Here is a 21,618-nt window from a genome sequence, read left to right on the forward strand (position 1 = left end):
CCCCACTGACCCCCTCACACACAAACCTCTCCTCACAATCACCCCCACTGACCCCCTGACCCACAAACCTCTCCTCACCATCACCCCCACTGACCCCCTCACCCACAAACCTCTCCTCATCATCACCCCCACTGACCCCCTCACCCACAAACCTCTCCTCACAATCACCCCCACTGACCCCCTCACCCACAAACCTCTCCTCACCATCACCCCCACTGACCCCCTCACCCACAAACCTCACCTCACTATCACCCCCACTGACCCCCTCACCCACAAACCTCTCCTCACTATCACCCCCACTGACCCCCTCACCCACAAACCTCTCCTCACCATCACCCCCACTGACCCCCTCACCCACAAACCACTCCTCACCATCACCCCCACTGACCCCCGCACCCACAAACCTCACCTCACCATCACCCCAACTGACCCCCTCACCCACAAACCTCTCCTCACCATCACCCCCACTGACCGCCTCACCCACAAACCTCTCCTCACCATCACCCCCACTGACCCCCTCACCCACAAACCTCTCCTCACAATCACCCCCACTGACCCCCTCACCCACAAACCTCTTCTCACCACCCCCACTGACCCCCTCACCCACAAACCTCTCCTCACCATCACCCCCACTGACCCCCTCACCCACAAACCTCTCCTCACCATCACCCCCACTGACCCCCTCACCCACAAACCTCTCCTCACCATCACCCCCACTGACCCCCTCACCCACAAACCTCTCCTCACCAGCACCCCCACTGACCCCCTCACCCACAAACCTCTCCTCACCATCACCCCCACTGACCCCCTCACCCACAAACCTCTCCTCACCATCACCCCCACTGACCCCCTCACCCACAAACCTCTCCTCACCATCACCGCCACTGACCCCCTCACCCACAAACCTCTCCTCACCAGCACCCCCACTGACCCCCTCACCCACAAACCTCTCCTCACTATCGCCCCCACTGACCCCCTCACCCACAAACCTCTCCTGACCAGCACCCCCACAGACACCCTCACCCACAGACCTCTCCTCACCATCACCCCCACAGACCCCCTCACCCACAAACCTCTCCTCATCATCACCCCCACTGACACCCTCACCCACAGACCTCTCCTCACCATCACCCCCACAGACCCCCTCACCCACAAACCTCTCCTCACCATCAACCCCACTGACCCCCTCACCCACAAACCTCTCCTCACCATCACCCCCACTGACCCCCTCACCCACAAACCTCGCCTCACCATTACCCCCCACTGACCCCCTCACCCACAAACCTCTCCTCACCATCACCCCCACTGACCCCCTCACCCACAACCTCTCCTCACCATCACCCACACTGACCCCCTCACCCACAAACCTCACCTCACCATCACCCCCACTGACCCCCTCACCCACAAACCTCTCCTCACCATCACCCCCACTGACCCCCTCACCCACAAACCTCTCCTCATCATCACCCCCACTGACCCCCTCACCCACAACCTCTCCTCACCATCATCCCCACTGACCCCTTCACCCACAAACCTCTCCTCACCATCACCCCCTCACCCACAACCTCTCCTCACCATCACCCCCACTGACCCCCTCACCCACAAACCTCTCCTCCTCATCACCCCCACTGACCCCCTCACCCACAAACCTCTCCTCACCATCACCCCACTGACCGGCTCACCCACAAACCTCTCCTCACCATCACCCCCACTGACCCCCTCACCCACAAACCTCTCCTCACCATCACCCCCACTGACCCCTCACCCACAAACCTCTCCTCACCATCACCCCCACTGACCCCCTCACCCACAAACCTCTCCTCACCATCACCCCCACTGACCCCCTCACCCACAAACCTCTCCTCACCATCACCCCCACTGACCCCCTCACCCACAACCTCTCCTCACTATCACCCCCACTGACCCCCTTACCCACAATCTCTCCTCACTATCACTCCCACTGACCCCCTCACCCACAAACCTCTCCTCACCATCACCCCCACTGACCCCCTCACCCACAAACCTCTCCTCACCATCACCCCCACTGACCCCCTCACCCACAAACCTCTCCTCACCATCACCCCCACTGACCCCCTCACCCACAACCTCTCCTCACTATCACCCCCACTGACCCCCTTACCCACAACCTCTCCTCACTATCACTCCCACTGACCCCCTCACCCACAAACCTCTCCTCACCATCACCCCCACTGACCCCCTCACCCACAGACCTCTCCTCACCATCACCCCCACTGACCCCCTTACCCACAACCTCTCCTCACTATCACTCCCACTGACCCCCTCACCCACAAACCTCTCCTCACCATCACCCCCACTGACCCCCTTACCCACAACCTCTCCTCACTATCACCCCCACTGACCCCTCACCCACAAACCTCTCCTCACCATCACCCCCAGTGACCCCCTCACCCACAAACCTCTCCTCACCATCACCCGCACGGACCCCCTCACCCACAAACCTCTCCTCACAGTCACCCCCACTGACCCCCTCACCCACAAACCTCTCCTCACAATCACCCCCACTGACCCCCTCACCCACAAACCTCTCCTCACCATCAGCCCCACGGACCCCCTCACCCACAAACCTCTCCTCACCATCCCCCCACTGACCCCCTCACCCACAAACCTCTCCTCACAATCACTCCCACTGACCCCCTCACCCACAAACCTCTCCTCACCATCACCCCCACTGACCCCCTCACCCACAAACCTCTCCTCACCATCACCCCCACTGACCCCCTCACCCACAAACCTCTCCTCACCATCCCCCCACTGACCCCCTCACCCACAAACCTCTCCTCACAATCACTCCCACTGACCCCCTCACCCACAAACCTCTCCTCACCATCACCCCCACTGACCCCCTCACCCACAAACCTCTCCTCACCATCACCCCCACTGACCCCCTCACCCACAAACCTCTCCTCACCATCACCCCCACTGACCCCCTCACCCACAAACCTCTCCTTCTTATCGCCCCCACTGACCCCCTCACCCACAAACCTCTCCTGATCAGCACACCCACAGACCCCCTCACCCACAAACCTCTCCTCACCATCAACCCCACTGACCCTCTCACCCACAACCTCTCCTCACCATCACCCCCACTGACCCCCTCACCCACAAACCTCTCCTCACCATCACCCCCACTGACCCCCTCACCCACAAACCTCTCCTCACCATCACCCCCACTGACCGGCTCACCCACAAACCTCTCCTCACCATCACCCCCACTGACCCCCTCACCCACAAACCTCTCCTCACCATCACCCCCACTGACCCCTCACCCACAAACCTCTCCTCACCATCACCCCCACAGACCCCCTCACCCACAAACCTCTCCTCACCATCACCCCCACTGACCCCCTCACCCTCAAACCTCTCCTCACCATCACCCCCACTGACCCCCTCACCCACAACCTCTCCTCACCATCACCCCCACTGATCCCCTCACCCACAAACCTCTCCTCACCATCACCCCCACTGACCCCCTCACCCACAAACCTCTCCTCACCATCATCCCCACTGACCCCCTCACCCACAAACCTCGCCTCACCAGCACCCCCACTGACCCCCTCACCCACAGATTTCTCCTCACCATTACCCCCCACTGACCCCCTCACCCACAAACTTCTCCTCACCATCACCCCCACGGACCCCCTCACCCACAACCTCTCCTCACCATCACCCCCACTGACCCCCTCACCCACAACCTCTCCTCACCATCACCCCCACAGACCCCCTCACCCACAAACCTCTCCTCACCATCACCCCCACTGACCCCCTCACCCACAACCTCTCCTCACCATCACCCCCACTGACCCCCTCACCCACAAACCTCTCCTCACCATCACCCCCTCACCCACAACCTCTCCTCACCATCACCCCCACTGACCGCCTCACGCACAAACCTCTCCTCACCATCACCCCCACTGACCCCCTCACCCACAACCTCTCCTCACTATCACCCCCACTGACCCCCTCACCCACAAACCTCTCCTCATCATCACCCCCACTGACCCCTCACCCACAAACCTCTCCTCACCATCACCCACACAGACCCCCTCACCCACAAACCTCTCCTAACCAGCACCCCCACTGACCCCCTCACCCACAAACCTCTCCTCATCATCACCCCCACTGACCCCCTCACCCACAGACCTCTCCTCACCATCACCCCCACTGACCCCCTCACCCACAGACCTCTCCTCACCATCACCCCCACAGACCCCCTCACCCACAAACCTCTCCTCATCATCACCCCCACTGACCCCCTCACCCACAAACCTCACCTCACCATCACCCCCACTGACCCCCTCACCCACAGACCTCTCCTCACCATCACCCCCACTGACCCCCTCACCCACAGACCTCTCCTCACCATCACCCCCACTGACCCCCTTACCCACAACCTCTCCTCACTATCACTCCCACTGACCCCCTCACCCACAAACCTCTCCTCACCATCACCCCCACTGACCCCCTTACCCACAACCTCTCCTCACTATCACCCCCACTGACCCCTCACCCACAAACCTCTCCTCACCATCACCCCCAGTGACCCCCTCACCCACAAACCTCTCCTCACCATCACCCGCACGGACCCCCTCACCCACAAACCTCTCCTCACAGTCACCCCCACTGACCCCCTCACCCACAAACCTCTCCTCACAATCACCCCCACTGACCCCCTCACCCACAAACCTCTCCTCACCATCAGCCCCACGGACCCCCTCACCCACAAACCTCTCCTCACCATCCCCCCACTGACCCCCTCACCCACAAACCTCTCCTCACAATCACTCCCACTGACCCCCTCACCCACAAACCTCTCCTCACCATCACCCCCACTGACCCCCTCACCCACAAACCTCTCCTCACCATCACCCCCACTGACCCCCTCACCCACAAACCTCTCCTCACCATCCCCCCACTGACCCCCTCACCCACAAACCTCTCCTCACAATCACTCCCACTGACCCCCTCACCCACAAACCTCTCCTCACCATCACCCCCACTGACCCCCTCACCCACAAACCTCTCCTCACCATCACCCCCACTGACCCCCTCACCCACAAACCTCTCCTCACCATCACCCCCACTGACCCCCTCACCCACAAACCTCTCCTTCTTATCGCCCCCACTGACCCCCTCACCCACAAACCTCTCCTGATCAGCACACCCACAGACCCCCTCACCCACAAACCTCTCCTCACCATCAACCCCACTGACCCTCTCACCCACAACCTCTCCTCACCATCACCCCCACTGACCCCCTCACCCACAAACCTCTCCTCACCATCACCCCCACCGACCCCCTCACCCACAAACCTCTCCTCACCATCACCCCCACTGACCGGCTCACCCACAAACCTCTCCTCACCATCACCCCCACTGACCCCCTCACCCACAAACCTCTCCTCACCATCACCCCCACTGACCCCTCACCCACAAACCTCTCCTCACCATCACCCCCACAGACCCCCTCACCCACAAACCTCTCCTCACCATCACCCCCACTGACCCCCTCACCCTCAAACCTCTCCTCACCATCACCCCCACTGACCCCCTCACCCACAACCTCTCCTCACCATCACCCCCACTGATCCCCTCACCCACAAACCTCTCCTCACCATCACCCCCACTGACCCCCTCACCCACAAACCTCTCCTCACCATCATCCCCACTGACCCCCTCACCCACAAACCTCGCCTCACCAGCACCCCCACTGACCCCCTCACCCACAGATTTCTCCTCACCATTACCCCCCACTGACCCCCTCACCCACAAACTTCTCCTCACCATCACCCCCACGGACCCCCTCACCCACAACCTCTCCTCACCATCACCCCCACTGACCCCCTCACCCACAACCTCTCCTCACCATCACCCCCACAGACCCCCTCACCCACAAACCTCTCCTCACCATCACCCCCACTGACCCCCTCACCCACAACCTCTCCTCACCATCACCCCCACTGACCCCCTCACCCACAAACCTCTCCTCACCATCACCCCCTCACCCACAACCTCTCCTCACCATCACCCCCACTGACCGCCTCACCCACAAACCTCTCCTCACCATCACCCCCACTGACCCCCTCACCCACAACCTCTCCTCACTATCACCCCCACTGACCCCCTCACCCACAAACCTCTCCTCATCATCACCCCCACTGACCCCTCACCCACAAACCTCTCCTCACCATCACCCACACAGACCCCCTCACCCACAAACCTCTCCTAACCAGCACCCCCACTGACCCCCTCACCCACAAACCTCTCCTCATCATCACCCCCACTGACCCCCTCACCCACAGACCTCTCCTCACCATCACCCCCACTGACCCCCTCACCCACAGACCTCTCCTCACCATCACCCCCACAGACCCCCTCACCCACAAACCTCTCCTCATCATCACCCCCACTGACCCCCTCACCCACAAACCTCACCTCACCATCACCCCCACTGACCCCCTCACCCACAGACCTCTCCTCACCATCACCCCCACTGACCCCCTCACCCACAGACCTCTCCTCACCATCACCCCCACTGACCCCCTCACCCACAGACCTCTCCTCACCATCACCCCCACAGACCCCCTCACCCACAAACCTCTCCTCATCATCACCCCCACTGACCCCCTCACCCACAGACCTCTCCTCACCATCACCCCCACAGACCCCCTCACCCACAAACCTCTCCTCACTATCACCCCCACTGACTCCCTCACCCACAAACCTCTCCTCACTATCACTCCCACTGACCCCCTCACCCACAGACCTCTCCTCATCATCACCCCCACTGACCCCTCACCCACAAACCTCTCCTCACCATCACCCACACAGACCCCCTCACCCACAAACCTCTCCTCACCACCCCCACTGACCCCCTCACCCACAAACCTCTCCGCACCATCACCCCCACTGACCCCCGCACCCACAAACCTCACCTCACCATCACCCCAACTGACCCCCTCACCCACAAACCTCTCCTCACCATCACCCCCACTGACCCCCTCACCCACAAACCTCTCCTCACCATCACTCCCACTGACCCCCTCACCCACAAACCTCTCCTCACTATCACCCCAACTGACCCCCTCACCCACAAACCTCTCCTCACCATCACCCCCACTGACCCCCTCACCCACAAACCTCTCCTCACCATCACTCCCACTGACCCCCTCACCCACAAACCTCTCCTCACCATCACCCCCACTGACGCCCTCACCCACAAACCTCTCCCCACCATCACCCCCACTGACCCCTCACCCACAAACCTCTCCTCACCATCACCCCCACAGACCCCCTCACCCACAAACCTCTCCTCAACAGCACCCTCACTGACCCCTCACCCACAAACCTCGCCTCACCATCACTCTCACTGACCCCCTCACCCACAAACCTCTCCTCACCATCACCCCCACTGACCCCTTCACCCACAAACCTCTCCTCACCATTACCCCCACTGACCCCCTCACCTACAAACCTCTCCTCACCATCACCCCAATTGACCCCCTCACCCACAAACCTCTCCTCACTATCACCCCCACTGACCCCTCACCCACAAACCTCTCCTCACCATCACCCCCACTGACCCCCTCACCCACAAACCTCTCCTCACCATCACCCCACTGACCACCTCACCCACAAACCTCTCCTCACCATCACCCCCACTGACCCCCTCACCCACAAACCTCGCCTCACCATCACCCTCACTGACTCCCTCATCCTCCCACTCTCACCACTCACCCAAATCCTCACAAACTACTTGAACACTTTCCCACTCTCCCGGGCTTCTCGCGCCTCACGACGTGATATGGTGGCACAGTGTTTATCACTGCTGCATAATAGCACCCGTGACCCGGGTTCAATTCCGGCCATGGGTCACTGTCTGTGTGGAGTTTACACATTATGCCCGTGTCTGTGTGGGTTTCCTCCGGGTGCTCCGGTTTCCACCCACAGTCCAAGGGTGTGCAGGTTCGATGGATTGGCCATGGTCAATTGCCGCTTAGTGTCCAGGGATATGCAGGATAACTGGGGTTATGGGGGTAGGGTTGGGGAGAGGGGCAAGGTAGGGCGCTCTTTCAGAGGATCAGCGCTGACTCGATGGGCCCAATGGCCTCATTCTGCACGGTAGGGATTGTATGGCTTCTCTCCTCATTGTCAATTGTTTCTCAAACCCTGGACCCAATGAAATATTTGTGCAGCAATTTGAACCCCCATCCACCACACTTTCCTGCCCATTCCACCCCATGGCTATAGTCTGAGCGATGGGGAGCGGACAATTCTTGGCTGGAATGAGTGCGGATGAGGTACAACTAAAGAGATACGCATCTGAAACATTGCCTTGAGAGAGGGAGGAAATGATAAAATCAGAGATGCAGAAATCCTACAACCCTGAAAGTAAAATAATAAAAATAAGTAATAAAAAAAATATAAAGTACCTGGTTGAGGTCGAAGTTACTCTGGACTTGGATTTCAGCAGACTCGAGTACTGTACAGAGCAGTGCCAGAGTGGCACACAACACCACCTTGTTCATTGTTGCTGCGGCTGCTGGCTCCACACACTCACTGAGATGCTTCTGATGCACAATGGCCAGGGAGCTTGCATTTATAACGGAGAGAATCGCACAGCTGAATAGTAAACCACAACACAATGAACTAATTAAAAACCCTCACACGGCACAAGCTGGAAGTGGGCTTAAGGACAACACGCATAGATTCACACAACAAGCAGGACAGAGTCTCACGAAGAGCAAAGTACACACACATCAAACCCACATCAAATCCACATCTCACGAACATCTGGTCACTGTGGTAAATCAATAATGTCTTCACAGTGGGCACCGAGCACGAACGTGTAAATCACACCAATTGGGATGAATATTCATGATTATGGTCCGCAAATAGGAGAAGACATTGAGACTGGTTACAATATTAAAGAATCAGTAATATAGAACATAGAACAATACAGCGCAGTACAGGCCCTTCGGCCCACGATGTTGCACCGAAACAAAAGCCATCTAACCTACACTATGCCATTATCATCCATATGTTTATCCAATAAACTTTTAAATGCCCTCAATGTTGGCGAGTTCACTACTGTAGCAGGTAGGGCATTCCACGGCCTCACTACTCTTTGCGTAAAGAACCTACCTCTGACCTCTGTCCTATATCTATTACCCCTCAGTTTAAAGTTATGTCCCCTCGTGCCAGCCATATCCATCCGCGGGAGAAGGCTCTCACTGTCCACCCTATCCAACCCCCTGATCATTTTGTATGCCTCTATTAAGTCTCCTCTTAACCTTCTTCTCTCCAACGAAAACAACCTCAAGTCCGTCAGCCTTTCCTCATAAGATTTTCCCTCCATACCAGGCAACATCCTGGTAAATCTCCTCTGCACCCGCTCCAAAGCCTCCACGTCCTTCCTATAATGCGGTGACCAGAACTGTACGCAATACTCCAAATGCGGCCGGACCAGAGTTCTGTACAGCTGCAACATGACCTCCCGACTCCGGAACTCAATCCCTCTACCAATAAAGGCCAACACTCCATAGGCCTTCTTCACAACCCTATCAACCTGGGTGGCAACTTTCAGGGATCTATGTACATGGACACCTAGATCCCTCTGCTCAGCCACACTTTCAAGAACTTTACCATTAGCCAAATATTCCGCATTCCTGTTATTCCTTCCAAAGTGAATCACCTCACACTTCTCTACATTAAACTCCATTTGCCACCTCTCAGCCCAGCTCTGCAGCTTATCTATATCCCTCTGTAACCTGCTACATCCTTCCACACTATCGACAACACCACCGACTTTAGTATCATCTGCAAATTTACTCACCCACCCTTCTGTGCCTTCCTCTAGGTCATTGATAAAAATGACAAACAGCAACGGCCCCAGAACAGATCCTTGTGGTACTCCACTTGTGACTGTACTCCATTCTGAACATTTCCCATCAACCACCACCCTCTGTCTTCTTTCAGCTAGCCAATTTCTGATCCACATCTCTAAATCACCCTCAATCCCCAGCCTCCGTATTTTTTGCAATAGCCTACCGTGGGGAACCTTATCAAACGCTTTGCTGAAATCCATATACACCACATCAACTGCTCTACCCTCGTCTACCTGTTCAGTCACCTTCTCAAAGAACTCAATAAGGTTTGTGAGGCATGACCTACCCTTCACAAAGCCATGCTGACTATCCCTGATCATATCATTCCTATCTAGATGATTATAAATCTTGTCCCTTATAATCCCCTCCAAGACTTTACCCACTACAGACGTGAGGCTCACCGGTCTATAGTTGCCGGGGTTGTCTCTGCTCCCCTTTTTGAACAAAGGGACCACATTTGCTGTCCTCCAGTCCTCTGGCACTATTCCTGTAGCCAATGATGACATAAAAATGAAAGCCAAAGGTCCAGCAATCTCTTCCCTGGCCTCCCATAGAATCCTAGGATAAATCCCATCAGGTCCCGGGGACTTATCTATTTTCAGCCTGTCCAGAATTGCCAACACCTCTTCCCTACGTACCTCAATGCCATCTATTCTATTAGCCTGGGGCTCAGCATTCTCCTCCACAACATTATCTTTTTCCTGAGTGAATACTGACGAAAAATATTCATTTAGTATCTCGCCTATCTCTTCAGACTCCACACACAATTTCCCATCCCTGTCCTTGACTGGTCCTACTCTTTCCCTAGTCATTCGCTTATTCCTGACATACCTATAGAAAGCTTTTGGGTTTTCCTTGATCCTTCCTGCCAAATACTTCTCATGTCCCCTCCTTGCTCGTCTTAGCTCTCTCTTTAGATCCTTCCTCGCTACCTTGTAACTATCCATCGCCCCAACCGAAACTTCACACTTCATCTTCACATAGGCCTCCTTCTTCCTCTTAACAAGAGATTCCACTTCCCTGGTAAACCACGGTTCCCTCGCTCGACGCCTTCCTCCCTGTCTGACCGGTACATAGATTACATAGAACATACAGTGCAGAAGGAGGCCATTCGGCCCATCGAGTCTGCACCGACCCACATTAATCCCTCACTTATCAAGAACACGCAGTAGCTGATCCTTGAACAAGCCCCACTTATCCAGTGTGCCCAACACTTGCAGCCTACTTCTCCACCTTATCCCCCCCAAGTCACGTCTAATGGCATCATAATTGCCCTTCCCCCAGCTATAACTCTTGCCCTGCGGTGTATACTTATCCCTTTCCATCATTAACGTAAACGTCACCGAATTGTGGTCACTGTCTCCAAAGTGCTCTCCTACCTCCAAATCCAACACCTGGCCTGGTTCATTACCCAAAACCAAATCCAACGTGGCCTCGCCTCTTGTTGGCCTGTCAACATATTGTTTCAGGAAACCCTCCTGCACACACTGTACAAAAAACGACCCATCTATTGTACTCGAACTATATCTTTTCCAGTCAATATTTGGAAAGTTAAAGTCTCCCATAATAACTACCCTGTTACTTTCGCTCATATCCAGAATCATCTTCGCCATCCTTTCCTCTACATCCCTAGAACTATTAGGAGTAATGTTGCAACTGTCCCCCACTGAGAGTCAGTGTGTGTGGAACTGTCTCTCAGTGAGAGTCAGTGTGTGTGGAACTGTCACACAGTGAGAGTCAGTGTGTGTGGAATTGTCTCCCATTGAGAGTCAGTGTCTGTGGAACTGTCTCCCAGTGAGAGTCAGTGTGTGTGGAACTGTATCCCAGTGAGAGTCAGTGTGTGTGGAACTGTCCCCCAGTGAGAGTCAGTGTGTGTGGAACTGTCCCCCAGTGAGAGTCAGTTTCTGTGCAACTGTCTCCCAGTGAGAGTCAGTGTGTGTGGAACTGTCTCCCATTGAGAGTCAGTGTGTGTGGAACTGTATCCCAGTGAGAGTCAGTGTGTGTGGAACTGTATCCCAGTGAGAGTCAGTGTGTGTGGAACTGTCCCCCAGTGAGAGTCAGTGTGTGTGGAACTGTCTCCCATTGAGAGTCAGTGTCTGTGGAACTATCTCCCAGTGAGAGTCAGTGTGTGTGGAACTGTATCCCAGTGAGAGTCAGTGTGTGTGGAACTGTCCCCCAGTGAGAGTCAGTGTGTGTGGAACTGTCCCCCAGTGAGAGTCAGTTTCTGTGCAACTGTCTCCCAGTGAGAGTCAGTGTGTGTGGAACTGTCCCCCAGTGAGAGTAAGTGTGTGTGGAACTGTCCCCCTGTGAGAGTCAGTGTGTGTGCCAACTGTATCTCAGTGAGAGTCAGTGTGTGTGGAAATGTCTCACAGTGAGAGTCAGTGTGTATGAAACTGTCCCCCATTGAGAGTCAGTGTGTGTGGAACTGTCCCCCAGTGAGAGTCAGTGTGTGTGGAACTGCCCCCAGTGAGAGTCAGTGTGTGTGGAAATGTCCCCCATTGAGAGTCAGTGTGTGTGAAACTGTCTCCCAGTGAGAGTCAGTGTGTATGAAACTGTCCCCCATTGAGAGTCAGTGTGTGTGAAACTGTCTCCCAGTGAGAGTCAGTGTGTATGAAACTGTCCCCCATTGAGAGTCAGTGTGTGTGGAACTGTCCCCCAGTGAGAGTCAGTGTGTGTGGAACTGTACCTCAGTGAGAGTCAGTGTGTGTGGAACTGTCCCCCACTGTTTATGTGGAACTGTCCCCAGTGAGAGTCAGTGTGTGTGGAACTGTCCCCCAGTGAGAGTCAGTGTGTGTGGAACTGTCCCCCAGTGAGAGTAAGTGTGTGTGGAACTGTCCCCCTGTGAGAGTCAGTGTGTGTGCCAACTGTATCTCAGTGAGAGTCAGTGTGTGTGGAAATGTCTCACAGTGAGAGTCAGTGTGTATGAAACTGTCCCCCATTGAGAGTCAGTGTGTGTGGAACTGTCTCCCAGTGAGAGTCAGTGTGTGTGGAACTGTCCCCCAGTGAGAGTAAGTGTGTGTGGAACTGTCCCCCTGTGAGAGTCAGTGTGTGTGCCAACTGTATCTCAGTGAGAGTCAGTGTGTGTGGAAATGTCTCACAGTGAGAGTCAGTGTGTATGAAACTGTCCCCCATTGAGAGTCAGTGTGTGTGGAACTGTCCCCCAGTGAGAGTCAGTGTGTGTGGAACTGCCCCCAGTGAGAGTCAGTGTGTGTGGAACTGTCCCCCATTGAGAGTCAGTGTGTGTGAAACTGTCTCCCAGTGAGAGTCAGTGTGTATGAAACTGTCCCCCATTGAGAGTCAGTGTGTGTGAAACTGTCTCCCAGTGAGAGTCAGTGTGTATGAAACTGTCCCCCATTGAGAGTCAGTGTGTGTGGAACTGTCCCCCAGTGAGAGTCAGTGTGTGTGGAACTGTACCTCAGTGAGAGTCAGTGTGTGTGGAACTGTCCCCCACTGTTTATGTGGAACTGTCCCCAGTGAGAGTCAGTGTGTGTGGAACTGTCCCCCAGTGAGAGTCAGTGTGTGTGGAACTGTCCCCCAGTGAGAGTCAGTGTGTGTGGAACTGTCCCCCAGTGAGAGTCAGTGTGTGTGGAACTGTCCCCCAGTGAGAGTCAGTGTGTGTGGAACTGCCCCCAGTGAGAGTCAGTGTGTGTGGAACTGTCCCCCATTGAGAGTCAGTGTGTGTGGAACTGTCCCCCAGTGAGAGTCAGTGTGTGTGGAACTGTACCTCAGTGAGAGTCAGTGTGTGTGGAACTGTCCCCCACTGTTTATGTGGAACTGTCTCCCAGTGAGAGTCAGTGTGTGTGGAACTGTATCCCAGTGAGTCAGTGTGTGTGGAACTGTGTCACAGTGAGGGTCAGTGTGTGTGTAACTGTATCCCAGTGAGAGTCAGTGTGTGTGGACCTGTCCCCCAGTGAGAGTCAGTGTGTGTGGAACTGTATCCAGTGAGAGTCAATGTGTGTGGAACTGTGACCCAGTGTGAGTCAGTGAGTGTGGAAAAGTGTCCCAGTGAGAGTCAGTGTGGGTGGAACTGTGACCCAGTGAGAATCAGTGTGTCTGGAACTGTGTCCCAGTGAGAGTCAATGTGTGTAGAACTGTCTCCCAGTGAGAGTCGGTGTGCGTGGAACAGTGCCCCAGTGAGAGTCAGTGTGTGTGGAACTGTATCCAGTGAGAGTCAGTGTGTGTGGAACTGTCCCCCAGTGAGAGTCAGTGTGTGTGGAACTGTATTCAGTGAGAGTCAGTGTGTGTGGAACTGTCCCCCAGTGAGAGTCAGTGTGTGTGGATCTGTCTCCCAGTGAGAGTCAGTGTGTGTGGAACTGTCCCCCAGTGAGAGTCTGTGTGCGTGGAACAGTGCCCCAGTGAGAGTCAGTGTGTGTGAAACTGTCTCCCAGTGAGAGTCAGTGTGTATGGAACTGTCTCCCACTGAGAGTCAGTGTGTGTGGAACTGTCCCCCAGTGAGAGTCAGTGTGTGTGGAACTGTCCCCCAGTGAGAGTCAGTGTGTGTGGAACTGTCCCCCAGTGAGAGTCAGTGTGTGTGGAACTGTTTCCCAGTGAGAGTCAGTGTGTGTGGAACTGTCTCCCAGTGAGAGTCAGTGTGTGTGGAACTGTCCCCCAGTGAGAGTCAGTGTGTGTGGAACTGTCCCCCAGTGAGAGTCAGTGTGTGTGGAACTGTCCCCCAGTGAGAGTCAGTGTGTGTGGAACTGTCCCACAACGAGAGTCAATGTGTGTGGAACTGTACACCAGTGAGAGTCAGTGTGTGTGGAACTGTCCCCCAGTGAGAGTCAGTGTGTGTAACTGTCCCCCAGTGAGAGTCAGTGTGTGTGGAACTGTTTCCCAGTGAGAGTCAGTGTGTGTGGAACTGTCCCCCAGTGAGAGTCAGTGTGTGTAACTGTCCCCCAGTGAGAGTCAGTGTGTGTGGAACTGTTTCCCAGTGAGAGTCAGTGTGTGTGGAACTGTCTCCCAGTGAGAGTCAGTGTGTGTGTAACTGTCTCCCAGTAAGAGACAGTGTGTGGGGAACTGTATACAGTGAGAGTCAGTGTGTGTAGATCTGTCCCACAGTGAGAGTCAGTGTATGTGGAACTGTCCCGCAGTGAGAGTCAGTCTGTGTGGAACTGTCCCCCAGTGAGAATCAGTATGTGTGGAAGTGTCTCCCAGCGACAGTCAATGTGTGTGGAACTGTACACCAGTGAGAGTCAGTGTGTGTGGAACTGTCCCCCAGTGAGAGTCAGTATGTGAGGAACTGTATCCCAGTGAGAGTCAGTTTGTGTGGAACTGTCTCCCAGTGAGTGTGTCCGTGTGTGTGGAACTGTCTACCAGTGAGAGTCCGTGTGTGTGGAACTGTCCACCAGTGAGAGTCAGTTTGTGTGGAACAATCTCCCAGTGAGTGTCCGTGTGTGTGGAACTGTCTCCCAGTGAGAGTCCGTGTGTGTGGAAATGTGCACCAGTGAGAGTCAGTGTGAGCGTAACTGTCCCGCAGTGACAGTCAGCGTGTGTGGAACTGTCTCCCAGTGAGAGTCAGCGGGTGTGGCACTGTCTCCCAGTGAGAGTCAGTGTGTGTGGAACTGTGTCCCAGTGAGAGTCAGTGTGTGTGGAACTGTGTCCCAGTGAGAGTCAGTGTGCGTGGAACAGTGCCCCATGGAGAGTCAGTGTGTGTGTAACTGTATCCAGTGAGAGTCAGTGTGTGTGGATCTGTCCCCCAGTGAGAGTCAGTGTATGTGAAACTGTCCCCCAGTAAGAGTCAGTGTGCGTGGAACTGTCCCCCAGTGAGAGTCAGTGTATGTGCAACAGTCTTCTAGTGAGAGTCAGTGTGTGTGGATCTGTGTCCCAATGAGTGTCAGTGTGTGTGGAACTGTCCCCCAGTCAGAGTCAGTGTGTGCGGAACTGTTCCCCAGTGAGATTCAGTGTGTGTGGAACTGTCCCCCAGTGAGAGTCAGTGTGTGTGGAACTGTCTACCAGTGAGAGTCCGTGTGTGTGGAACTGTCCCCCAGTGAGAGTCAGTTTGTGTGGAACAATCTCCCAGTGAGTGTCCGTGTATGTGGAACTCTCTCCCAGTGAGAGTCCGTGTGTGTGGAAATGTGTACCAGTGAGAGTCAGTGTGTGCGTAACTGTCCCGCAGTGAGAGTCAGCGTGTGTGGAACTGTCTCGCAGTGAGAGGCAGTGTGTGTGGAACTGTGTCCCAGTGAGAGTCAGTGAGTGTGGAAAAGTGTCCCAGTGAGAGTCAGTGTGGGTGGAACTGTGACCCAGTGAGAATCAGTGTGTCTGGAACTGTGTCCCAGTGAGAGTCAGTGTGTGTGGAACTGTGTCCCAGTGAGAGTCAGTGTGTGTGGAACAGTGCCCCAGTGAGAGTCAGTGTGTGTGGAACTGTATCCAGTGAGAGTCAGTATGTGTGGAACTGTCCCCCAGTGAGAGTCAGTGTGTGTGGAACTGTACCTCAGTGAGAGTCAGTGTGTGTGGAACTGTCCCCCACTGTTTATGTGGATCTGTCCCCCAGTGAGAGTCAGTGTGTGTGGAACTGTCCCCCAGTGAGAGTCAGTGTGTGTGGAACTGTCCCCCAGTGAGAGTCAGTGTGAGTGGAACTGTCCCCCAGTGAGAGTCAGTGGGTGTGGAACTGTCCCCCAGTGAGAGTCAGTGTGTGTGGAACTGCCCCCAGTGAGAGTCAGTGTGTGTGGAACTGTCCCCCATTGAGAGTCAGTGTGTGTGAAACTGTCTCCCAGTGAGAGTCAGTGTGTGTGGAACTGTCTCCCAGTGAGTCAGTGTGTGTGGAACTGTGTCACAGTGAGGGTCAGTGTGTGTGGAACTGTATCCCAGTGAGAGTCAGTGTGTGTGTAACTGTCCCCCAGTGAGAGTCAGTGTGTGTGGAACTGTATCCAGTGAGAGTCAATGTGTGTGGAACTGTGACCCAGTGTGAGTCAGTGAGTGTGGAAAAGTGTCCCAGTGAGAGTCAGTGTGGGTGGAACTGTGACCCAGTGAGAATCAGAGTGTCTGGAACTGTGTCCCAGTGAGAGTCAGTGTGTGTAGAACTGTCTCCCAGTGAGAGTCGGTGTGCGTGGAACAGTGCCCCAGTGAGAGTCAGTGTGTGTGGAACTGTATCCAGTGAGAGTCAGTGTGTGTGGAACTGTCCCCCAGTGAGAGTCAGTGTGTGTGGAACTGTATACAGTGAGAGTCAGTGTGTGTGAAACTGTCCCCCAGTGAGAGTCACAGTGTGTGGAACTGTCTCCCAGCGAGAGTCAGTGTGTGTAGAACTGTCCCCCAGTGAGAGTCTGTGTGCGTGGAACAGTGCCCCAGTGAGAGTCAGTGTGTGTGAAAATGTCTCCCAGTGAGAGTCAGTGTGTATGGAACTGTCTCCCACTGAGAGTCAGTGTGTGTGGAACTGTCCCCCAGTGAGAGTCAGTGTGTGTGGAACAGTCCCCCAGTGAGAGTCAGTGTGTGTGGAACTGTCCCCCAGTGAGAGTCAGTGTGTGTGGAACTGTCCCCCAGTGAGAGTCAGTGTGTGTGGAACTGTTTCCCAGTGAGAGTCAGTGTGTGTGGAACTGTCTCCCAGTGAGAGTCAGTGTGTGTGGAACTGTCCCCCAGTGAGAGTCAGTGTGTGTGGAACTGTCCCCCAGTGAGAGTCAGTGTGTGTGGAACTGTCCCCCAGTGAGAGTCAGTGTGTGTGGAACTGTCCCACAACGAGAGTCAATGTGTGTGGAACTGTACACCAGTGAGAGTCAGTGTGTGTGGAACTGTCCCCCAGTGAGAGTCAGTGTGTGTAACTGTCCCCCAGTGAGAGTCAGTGTGTGTGGAACTGTTTCCCAGTGAGAGTCAGTGTGTGTGGAACTGTCTCCCAGTGAGAGTCAGTGTGTGTGTAACTGTCTCCCAGTGAGAGTCAGTGTGTGGGGAACTGTATACAGTGAGAGTCAGTGTGTGTAGATCTGTCCCACAGTGAGCTTCAGTGTATGTGGAACTGTCCCGCAGTGAGAGTCAGTCTGTGTGGAACTGTCCCCCAGTGAGAATCAGTTTGTGTGGAACTGTCCCACAACGAGAGTCAATGTGTGTGGAACTGTACACCAGTGAGAGTCAGTGTGTGTGGAACTGTCCCCCAGTGAGAGTCAGTGTGTGTAACTGTCCCCCAGTGAGAGTCAGTGTGTGTGGAACTGTTTCCCAGTGAGAGTCAGTGTGTGTGGAACTGTCCCGCAGTGAGAGTCAGTGTGTGTAACTGTCCCCCAGTGAGAGTCAGTGTGTGTGGAACTGTTTCCCAGTGAGAGTCAGTGTGTGTGGAACTGTCTCCCAGTGAGAGTCAGTGTGTGTGTAACTGTCTCCCAGTAAGAGACAGTGTGTGGGGAACTGTATACAGTGAGAGTCAGTGTGTGTAGATCTGTCCCACAGTGAGAGTCAGTGTATGTGGAACTGTCCCCCAGTGAGAATCAGTATGTGTGGAAGTGTCTCCCAGCGACAGTCAATGTGTGTGGAACTGTACACCAGTGAGAGTCAGTGTGTGTGGAACTGTCCCCCAGTGAGAGTCAGTATGTGAGGAACTGTATCCCAGTGAGAGTCAGTTTGTGTGGAACTGTCTCCCAGTGAGTGTGTCCGTGTGTGTGGAACTGTCTACCAGTGAGAGTCCGTGTGTGTGGAACTGTCCACCAGTGAGAGTCAGTTTGTGTGGAACAATCTCCCAGTGAGTGTCCGTGTGTGTGGAACTGTCTCCCAGTGAGAGTCCGTGTGTGTGGAAATGTGCACCAGTGAGAGTCAGTGTGAGCGTAACTGTCCCGCAGTGACAGTCAGCGTGTGTGGAACTGTCTCCCAGTGAGAGTCAGCGTGTGTGGCACTGTCTCCCAGTGAGAGTCAGTGTGTGTGGAACTGTGTCCCAGTGAGAGTCAGTGTGTGTGGAACTGTGTCCCAGTGAGAGTCAGTGTGCGTGGAACAGTGCCCCATGGAGAGTCAGTGTGTGTGTAACTGTATCCAGTGAGAGTCAGTGTGTGTGGATCTGTCCCCCAGTGAGAGTCAGTGTATGTGAAACTGTCCCCCAGTAAGAGTCAGTGTGCGTGGAACTGTCCCCCAGTGAGAGTCAGTGTATGTGCAACAGTCTTCTAGTGAGAGTCAGTGTGTGTGGATCTGTGTCCCAATGAGTGTCAGTGTGTGTGGAACTGTCCCCCAGTCAGAGTCAGTGTGTGCGGAACTGTTCCCCAGTGAGATTCAGTGTGTGTGGAACTGTCCCCCAGTGAGAGTCAGTGTGTGTGGAACTGTCTACCAGTGAGAGTCCGTGTGTGTGGAACTGTCCCCCAGTGAGAGTCAGTTTGTGTGGAACAATCTCCCAGTGAGTGTCCGTGTATGTGGAACTCTCTCCCAGTGAGAGTCCGTGTGTGTGGAAATGTGTACCAGTGAGAGTCAGTGTGTGCGTAACTGTCCCGCAGTGAGAGTCAGCGTGTGTGGAACTGCCTCGCAGTGAGAGGCAGTGTGTGTGGAACTGTGTCCCAGTGAGAGCCAGTGAGTGTGGAAAAGTGTCCCAGTGAGAGTCAGTGTGGGTGGAACTGTGACCCAGTGAGAATCAGTGTGTCTGGAACTGTGTCCCAGTGAGAGTCAGTGTGTGTGGAACTGTGTCCCAGTGAGAGTCAGTGTGTGTGGAACAGTGCCCCAGTGAGAGTCAGTGTGTGTGGAACTGTATCCAGTGAGAGTCAGTATGTGTGGAACTGTCCCCCAGTGAGAGTCAGTGTGTGTGGAACTGTACCTCAGTGAGAGTCAGTGTGTGTGGAACTGTCCCCCACTGTTTATGTGGAACTGTCCCCCAGTGAGAGTCAGTGTGTGTGGAACTGTCCCCCAGTGAGAGTCAGTGTGTGTGGAACTGTCCCCCAGTGAGAGTCAGTGTGAGTGGAACTGTCCCCCAGTGAGAGTCAGTGTGTGTGGAACTGTCCCCCAGTGAGAGTCAGTGTGTGTGGAACTGCCCCCAGTGAGAGTCAGTGTGTGTGGAACTGTCCCCCATTGAGAGTCAGTGTGTGTGAAACTGTCTCCCAGTGAGAGTCAGTGTGTGTGGAACTGTCTCCCAGTGAGTCAGTGTGTGTGGAACTGTGTCACAGTGAGGATCAGTGTGTGTGGAACTGTATCCCAGTGAGAGTCAGTGTGTGTGTAACTGTCCCCCAGTGAGAGTCAGTGTGTGTGGAACTGTATCCAGTGAGAGTCAATGTGTGTGGAACTGTGACCCAGTGTGAGTCAGTGAGTGTGGAAAAGTGTCCCAGTGAGAGTCAGTGTGGGTGGAACTGTGACCCAGTGAGAATCAGAGTGTCTGGAACTGTGTCCCAGTGAGAGTCAGTGTGTGTAGAACTGTCTCCCAGTGAGAGTCGGTGTGCGTGGAACAGTGCCCCAGTGAGAGTCAGTGTGTGTGGAACTGTATCCAGTGAGAGTCAGTGTGTGTGGAACTGTCCCCCAGTGAGAGTCAGTGTGTGTGGAACTGTATACAGTGAGAGTCAGTGTGTGTGAAACTGTCCCCCAGTGAGAGTCACAGTGTGTGGAACTGTCTCCCAGTGAGAGTCAGTGTGTGTAGAACTGTCCCCCAGTGAGAGTCTGTGTGCGTGGAACAGTGCCCCAGTGAGAGTCAGTGTGTGTGAAAATGTCTCCCAGTGAGAGTCAGTGTGTATGGAACTGTCTCCCACTGAGAGTCAGTGTGTGTGGAACTGTCCCCCAGTGAGAGTCAGTGTGTGTGGAACAGTCCCCCAGTGAGAGTCAGTGTGTGTGGAACTGTCCCCCAGTGAGAGTCAGTGTGTGTGGAACTGTCCCCCAGTGAGAGTCAGTGTGTGTGGAACTGTTTCCCAGTGAGAGTCAGTGTGTGTGGAACTGTCTCCCAGTGAGAGTCAGTGTGTGTGGAACTGTCCCCCAGTGAGAGTCAGTGTGTGTGGAACTGTCCCCCAGTGAGAGTCAGTGTGTGTGGAACTGTCCCCCAGTGAGAGTCAGTGTGTGTGGAACTGTCCCCCAGTGAGAGTCAGTGTGTGTGGAACTGTTTCCCAGTGAGAGTCAGTGTGTGTGGAACTGTCTCCCAGTGAGAGTCAGTGTGTGTGGAACTGTCCCCCAGTGAGAGTCAGTGTGTGTGGAACTGTCCCCCAGTGAGAGTCAGTGTGTGTGGAACTGTCCCCCAGTGAGAGTCAGTGTGTGTGGAACTGTCCCACAACGAGAGTCAATGTGTGTGGAACTGTACACCAGTGAGAGTCAGTGTGTGTGGAACTGTCCCCCAGTGAGAGTCAGTGTGTGTAACTGTCCCCCAGTGAGAGTCAGTGTGTGTGGAACTGTTTCCCAGTGAGAGTCAGTGTGTGTGGAACTGTCTCTCAGTGAGAGTCAGTGTGTGTGTAACTGTCTCCCAGTGAGAGTCAGTGTGTGGGGAACTGTATACAGTGAGAGTCAGTGTGTGTAGATCTGTCCCACAGTGAGCTTCAGTGTATGTGGAACTGTCCCGCAGTGAGAGTCAGTCTGTGTGGAACTGTCCCCCAGTGAGAATCAGTTTGTGTGGAACAATCTCCCAGTGAGTGTCCGTGTGTGTGGAACTGTCCCCCAGTGAGAGTCAGTGTGTGTGGAACTGTCCCCCAGTGAGAGTCAGTGTGTGTGGAACTGTTTCCCAGTGAGAGTCAGTGTGTGTGGAACTGTCTCCCAGTGAGAGTCCGTGTGTGTGGAAATGTGCACCAGTGAGAGTCAGTGTGTGCGTAACTGTCCCGCAGTGACAGTCAGCGTGTGTGGA

At 54.8% G+C, this 21,618-nt stretch overlaps 1 protein-coding gene across 1 annotated transcript in view; it reads right to left on the reverse strand.

Moving 5' to 3' along the window:
* The window catches only part of LOC140398999 (lipocalin-like), an 80,855-nt gene extending 72,219 nt beyond the window's left edge, over nt 1-8,636 (reverse strand). The window contains exon 1 of the mRNA XM_072488039.1: nt 8,472-8,636. Within this exon, the coding sequence (XP_072344140.1) occupies nt 8,472-8,567 (96 nt within the window). The 5' untranslated portion in view covers nt 8,568-8,636. The remainder of the gene's footprint in view (nt 1-8,471) is intronic.
* Between the last annotated feature and the right edge of the window lie 12,982 nt (nt 8,637-21,618).

The sequence above is a fragment of the Scyliorhinus torazame genome, chromosome 22, assembly GCF_047496885.1.
Source record: "Scyliorhinus torazame isolate Kashiwa2021f chromosome 22, sScyTor2.1, whole genome shotgun sequence".
NCBI classification, from domain to species: Eukaryota; Metazoa; Chordata; class Chondrichthyes; order Carcharhiniformes; family Scyliorhinidae; genus Scyliorhinus; species Scyliorhinus torazame.